General features: G+C 46.1%; 1 protein-coding gene across 1 annotated transcript in view; it reads right to left on the bottom strand.

Annotated features, from left to right (window-relative positions):
* Positions 1-5,853, bottom strand: part of LOC309964326 (phosphoserine aminotransferase) — a 29,786-nt gene extending 23,933 nt beyond the window's left edge. The window contains exons 1-3 of the mRNA XM_082843252.1: positions 5,753-5,853; positions 1,513-1,573; positions 517-586 (exon numbers count right to left, since the gene is read on the bottom strand). Coding sequence (XP_082699378.1) covers positions 517-586; positions 1,513-1,573; positions 5,753-5,812 — 191 coding nt within the window. The 5' untranslated portion in view covers positions 5,813-5,853. The remainder of the gene's footprint in view (positions 1-516; positions 587-1,512; positions 1,574-5,752) is intronic.
* Between the last annotated feature and the right edge of the window lie 1,274 nt (positions 5,854-7,127).

A 7,127-nucleotide genomic window follows, 5' to 3' on the forward strand; every position in this document is an offset into this window, starting at 1 on the left:
GTGGTTGAGAGTCCGCCTGCCGATTCAGGGGACGCGGGTTTGTGCCCCGTCCGGGAGGATCCCACGTGCCGCGGAGCGGCTGGGCCCGTGAGCCATGGCCGCTGAGCCTGAGCATCTGGAGCCTGTGCTCCGCAACGGGAGAGTCCACAACAGTGAGAGGCCCGCGTACCGCCAAAAAAAAAAAAAAAAAAAAAAAAAAGATGACCACTTCTTTGTCATTTAAATCCCTTTTAAGCCAGTTTAACTTCCACAGTGCTAAAAAAATCTTTCCCAGATAAAATGATTTCAAATCTTTGGAAAAACCACATAAAATAAAAATACAAACGCAGGATGAGGAACAAATAAAAAGCATTATGTACTGATCTAGTGAATTTGGGAGAATCTTAACAAGATTATTTGTAAGAATGGAATATTCTGAACACACAGCAGAGTCTAGAAAATAATGCAATAGACACCCACGTACATGGATTACCAAACAAGAGTAACACAATTTTGTCTTTAAAATTTTAAACTTACAATAATTCCCGCATAAGGTTCTCTGTGTTGTTAATAATCTTAGAGAAATCTGATGACCTGTGGCTCATTTCTGTGGAAAGAAAAACAAGAAAAAAAATTCCAGTTCAAAACCAAAGCAACAAAAGTTAACTGTAGCTGTAACTACAAAATTTGCAAATCAAATAACAAAGGGAGATGTCAGTTATTTTCCATTCAAATTGTGGGCCACACTTACTTTCAGGGAAAATCCAAACTGATTTTCAAACTGCGAACATTTTAACCTTATGGTCACAGCACAATGATTTTTCAAAAGCGGCAATATTCACTGAGTGAGCCATGTACTAATTTATCCTTTGGTCTCTGATCACTCACATCTTTCTCACAAACAGGAATTGTATGCAAATGCTGCCCTTAGGACATCAGCACAAAATTCCACACTGTGCTCTCACTTCACAGAAATCTAGGTGCATGTGCCAGACCCAGAGGAACAAAATTTAATAGCAATGAGCACAGTTAAACCTACAGTCTCTTAATAGTCTGTAGCCTTTGGAAATATCAAAAAAGAAAAAGAAAATTAAATTTTAAAAAAAGTAAATTTTAGAACTCAAAGAAACTTCATGAAATTATTAACATGCAAGACCTTCAAAAAAAGGCTTGTGTACTTTTCAACATTAATGAGTTCATGTTTAAGAACAGCAAAAACTGTAAAATGAATGTGAAGCAATTTTATAAATGTTTGGGCCCTGTTAATGTAAACGTACAGGATCTTTCGATCTCAGATCCTATGCATAGCAAAAACCAATGATGCGACTGTAAGCTGAGACATAAATCCCTCACCAGCATTTATGTTGCTTTCAAAATTGCTTCGATCAAACATGCTACGGAAGTTATTAAAATTTAAAAATATATCTACAAAGGCCTACAGGAAGACCCAGTAGAAATTCTAGGCTTGATGATGCATTTTAATTGGTTCCCTCTGAATCCTGGACATACACAGAATCCAAAAGTAAATCTTACCAAGAACACTAATCCCAACTCCTTTGTAGTCTAATAATTCTTTTTGTATCTCTAACAATACCTAGGAAAAAAACAAAAGAAAATTTAAGATGATTTCAATATGCTGTGCACAACTCTGGACATACGAACTGCAGTGGGGGAGGGACAGGGGAGAGGATCCACCCACCAGGCCTGTGAAGAAGCTTATGTCCCTGCCCACAGCCAATCCCCTTCCTCCCCCTATTCCCACAGAGCCCCGATGATGCAACTCACACTCAAGTTGAGAGTGAAATTATGCAACGTGACTGATGCTAAGACAGTTTTTCCAAAGGTATGAATTTAGAGATTAAAAACTCACTTGGACTTAAAAAAAGATCAAGTATAGAAGTTTTCTGATACCAATTCTTTAACTGTCAACTTCAGACCTTTGGGAAAAGTCTAATTCCCTAGAAAAATGTCCCTTCCACAATTGCATTTGCACTCTGACAGCAAAGGCACAAAAAGCATAAAGTTCTGGGGGACAACAAAAAAATCAATTAGGCCCAAGTTAAACTGATAACTCAATTTTCCATCTTTTTGGTCTGCTGGGATGGGTGGGGTGGGCAGGAATTAGGAAGCACCTGCTGTGAATTAAGGTTCGTCAGGGGTACTGATGTACTGCACTCTCCCCTCAACAACAGCCCTGAAGGTGATATTCTCATCCCCAATTTGCAGGTGAAGAATCTCAGCTGTGGCTCCAGAGGTACTTAGCTGTATGCCCCAGTCCAGCCCCTTGACCCGTCTTGTAAGATCACTGCAATCCCATAACCACAGTCTGCCTTACAAGGACAACTGGACAGGTGGGACCCATCTTATGGCCAACCTTCCAGTGCCAGGAAACAGGTGGGGGGCAAGGCTCATTCCCTACCCCCACCCCCAAACACATAGCTCACTTTCTAGGGAGGTGCCTCATTGTTTTTTTCCCAAAGGCAATTAAATGTAAATTACTACACACTGAAAGAAAAACACCTATTTCATATATGTATCTACGTAGATTTATGTGTATATATACATATATGTATATATATACACACATATATATATGTGTATATATATACACACACACTTCAGTAAGAAGAATAGAAAGCTCTTATCAGAGATGCATGCTGCATTGTTTACGAGTGAAATGATACGATATCTGTGATTGGCTTTAAAATTATCCAGGGGCAGAAGGGGAGAAAGAGGGTATGGGGCAGGGAGCGCTGAAACAAGATTGGCAAAATGTCCTTAGTTGTTAAATTTTGGATGGGTGCATGAATTTAGTTATATTATTCCCTCTCTACCTTTGTGTATGAGCAATCTGCCATAAAGTAAAAAGAGAAAGAAATGCTCTAAAAATGTACACAAAACAGGTGAGATAAACCCTCTGTAGAAGCATCCTGCCATCAAAGGAGGTTCCCTTAAAAGATACAGGCTAAAGACTTCATAAAACATAATCTAGGGCTTCCCTGGTGGCGCAGTGGTTAAGAATCCACCTGTCAATGCAGGGGACACGGGTTCGAGCCCTGGTCTGGGAAGATCCCACATGCCGCGGAGCAACTAAGCCTGTGCACCACAACTACTGAGCCTGCGCTCTAGAGCCTGCGAGCCATACGTACAGAGCCTGCATGCCACAACTACTGAAGACCGCGCACCTGGAGCCTGTGCTCCGCAACAAGAGAAGCCACAGCAATGAGAAGTCCACACACCACAACGAAGAGCAGCCCCTGCTCAATGAAACTAGAGAAAAGCCTGCGTGCAGCAACGAAGACCCAATGCAGTGAAAAATTAAAATTAAAAAAAAAAACCCATAATCTAAACTGGATTGCAACTTGTCTGAAAAAACACCATTTTAACAATAAAGAATGAGACAAAAAAAAGAGGTTCAAGAATTTGTCATCGGGGCTTCCCTGGTGGCACAGTGGTTAAAGAATCTGCCTGTCAATGCAGGGTCCACGGGTTTGAGCCCTGGTCCGGGAAGATTCCACATGCCGCGGAGCAACTAAGCCCGTGTGCCACAACTACTGAGCCTGCGCTCTAAAGCCCGTGAGCCACAACTACGGAAGCCCACGTGCCACAACTACTGAAGCGCACGTGCCTAGATCCCGTGCTCCGCAACAAGAGAAGCCACCGCAATGAGAAGCCCGCGCACCACAAGGAAGAGTAGCCCCCGCTCACAGCAACTAGAGAATGCCCGCGCGCAGCAACGAAGGTGCAACACAGCCAAAAATAAATAAATAAAATTAAAAAAAAAAAAAGAATTTGTCATCGTTTTTGTTGGACACATTAGCAATCGCTGATCAAACAAACTTTTAGCAAATCCTTGTCTTTAGTAAATACAAACATCTGTCTCTGATAGAATCATCCTTGAACTTCTGTTCAGACTGTATTTCTCTCATAGATAGTATTCCTTGAAAAGACATCTATAAAAGTTTATAACCAAAATCATTATAAAAAGTTTTAAAATCTTCTACCCAAAAAGCATACCCCTCTAATCCAGTGGAGTTTATTTTTCTCAAACTGCAGAATGCAACCACTTTTGTGGATCATAACTAATTTTTTAATGAACTAGAACAGACCAGAGCAAAATAGAATACAAAATTGGGCATGTTGTAGTCATTAGGCTAAATATTTCATAAGCCTTTTGTTTTAATTATGTGCAGGTACTTGCACATTTTGTGAAATATATTTTTCATTGTGGTTACAGTCAAAAACAGTTTGCAAAGCTTCTCTAATCCTTATACTTCAATTAAATCAAGAAGACACATAAATAGCAACATCTGCCCCCCCTCCCAGCTTGAAGAGCACACAGGAGGGCATAAATCCTCCCAGGAAAATAAATAATAAATAATTGTACTACTGATAACAACTGCCTTTATAATAAATGCAGAACAAATTACACAGGAAACAAATGCGCAGAAGACTCCAAAACACAGAGAGGGGAAAAAACGGTGAGGGTAGAGGAAACGTTTGCACAGCTCTGGCAGGGAATCTCACCTAAAACAGACCGCAATAACTAAGAAAAAACGAAGCCCTGTACTCTCAGCTCCTACTAGCGCTGCCCCCAGAAAAGCAAAATGTCCTTTCCCTTCTACAATTAAGATTCTCTGCTCTTATCACAACACAGAGAAGTCTCTGTCCCAGGGAGATTCTACTCAGTTCAACAGCAGATAATTGTAAAACACTTGGCTATGCACCATGTTGCTACAACATATCATCAGAGTCATCCTGGTTAGAAAAATAAAAATATAACAGCAGCGGCAGGGGTCAGTGCGTCCAAGGCGCAGTAGAGACTTGGCCCCCTTCACAGCTTGGGCGGTGGGAGGGGAGAATGGATGTGGAGGGAGTGGGTTTTGGAGGTTAGGGGAGGAGCCGGAAACCGGCTGGGGGCTGGGAAGGCAGGGAGTAAGTTCCACTTGCACTTGAAAGGTCTGGTAATGGCCCAGGGGAGAATTTAGTCATTCATTTGCTCCAGAACAAAGTGAACCGAACTGGGCTAGCAGCCCAAGGCCTACCAGAATTTGAATATTAGAATGCCTTTAGGGGACACGCCAGTTGGAAAAAAAAAAAAAATCTACGCGTGAAACAGAGGGGAGAAAAAAGGCTTTAGGGACGGGTGGGGTATCTGAGAGACAAAGAGGGAAAGCCTGGGCTGGACTGAAGGCTTTCAAATTTACATTTCTGAAAAGCAATGTTTCCAAGTGCTGGCTAAAGGCAACACTGCTTCCGAGGGGTCGTGCGCGGGCCTCCAGTTTGCAGTTCCCTCCAGTTAACGCAATCCTCATTCATCATTCATTCCCAGTGTCCATTCACGCATCCACTCAACACTGCCTGGTTCGCAGCACTGCGGGGCGAGGCGAACGCAGAGTTGGGAACTTTTTCTTTTCCGCCGCGCCCCCGGCCCGGCCGGATTGAAGGCACAGCGCCGGAGTTTGCAGGTGCGCAGCGCAGCGAGCCAGCACTCCCGGGCGGGCAGGGTTCTGCATGCGGCGCACCCGTAGCCGGCGCCAGCGACAGCTGCACAAGCAAGCCTCGCCGAGTTCCTCCCCCAATGTATCCTTCTAGAGGCCCACCCAGGCCCACCCACGATAGATACTAAACTGGGAGTGCAAGCCAGTGCAGAGCGTTCGGGGAACTCTGGGCAGGAAGTGGGGATCCGGGAGCCCCGTGCAGGGATGCACAGCCACCCACGCGCCTGCTCCCGCCCGGACCGCACTGCCGGCGCGCGCTAGAGGGGACTTACCGAGCGCGGCAGTTTGGCGGGCCCGGGCCCGAAGTTGACCACCTGCATCAGGGAGTCCATGGTGCAGAAGCGGGAACTGGGAGTCGACTGGAAAGGACCGATAGCGTGGGCAGCGCAAGTCTGCAGCCGGCGCCGACTCTGTGCTCTCTGCCAGCGCCGAGCCGGCGCCCCCATTGGCCCGCGCTGTCGCTGGCCCTGCGCTGATTGGTTCGTGCAACGGGGCTCGCATCCCCATTGGTCGTGCTCCCCAGTCGAGACTCGAGAGCAGTTGCTCCTCCTCGCGTTTACTGTTTCAACCCCTTTTTTGATCAATGCAAGGCGCGCGGGAGATTGCACCATCCAGGCGGCTCGGCTGCGCGCCCGCCGGAGAACCTTGGGCGGCGAGAGGAGGCTACCCCTGCCAACTTGCGTTGGTACTTCTGCACGCTTGATGAGGCGCTTTCCAGTCCTCCAACGCGGACCCTAGCCCCTCTCTCTGGGCTGCACTGGGAGATGGCGGAGTAAATCACCCCTCACCCCCATCCAACCACATCTTCACCAGACCCTAGACTGGGCTCTGCTGCATTTGTTTGAACCAGCGGTCATTAATTCACCAAACTTTCCTAAGCACCCCCATGGGCGCCAGATACTCCAGGGGGGAGGAAGGGCCGCCAAGGATGGAATTGCAGGGTGAACTATGGGCCGGGGGTGGGTGGGTGGGGGATGAGGTTCTCTGCAAAACACCAAGGGACCAAGGGATAAAGCAGGATTAAGGGATGGAGGTGGCCAAGGACACTGAGTGAAGCCTTGGCCTGGGAAGACTGGATGCTTCCCAGGCAAGTCCTTTTAAGCTGCTGATTCTCCATTTCCCCTCGGGAAAAGAGCGAGCTGGAACCTGGCAATACCTCTCAGGTTGTGTAGGAGCTGACAAGCTGTGAGTTTAGAAACGTGAGCAGATATTAACAAGAACGCGATACCCCTGAGGAGCCTCAGCCCAAGCCAGGGGAGAGGCCCAGAGCCAGGCCGGGCGCGGAGCCAGCGCGGCTCAAACTTTTCCACAGAAGTGTTCTTCTCAGAAGAACTCCAGTGGAGATCCACATGGGGTTCTGAAACAGGGAGGTCCCCTTCCTGCAAGAAAAAAGTTCCTTTGAAGTCTGGAATTTCATCTTTTTTTTGAAATGTGAATTTTGCTTTTACTCCTTAATTTAACCCATTTTCTTATAAAAATATTTTCCCAAATCTTTGAGCAAAAGTGATGCGCCAGGAATACACACAGTGCCTGCCCTGGGGCTTTCCACCACACCAGCCAGTGTCAACCACCTCAGTGAAAAGATCTGTAAACTGACAGGGCTAGGACTTTTGTTTGCTTTTTTGTGGTATGTGGGAGGGATGGGGC

The sequence above is a fragment of the Leucopleurus acutus genome (genome assembly GCF_964270905.1).
Source record: "Leucopleurus acutus genome assembly, chromosome: 7".
NCBI lineage: Eukaryota > Metazoa > Chordata > Mammalia > Artiodactyla > Delphinidae > Leucopleurus > Leucopleurus acutus.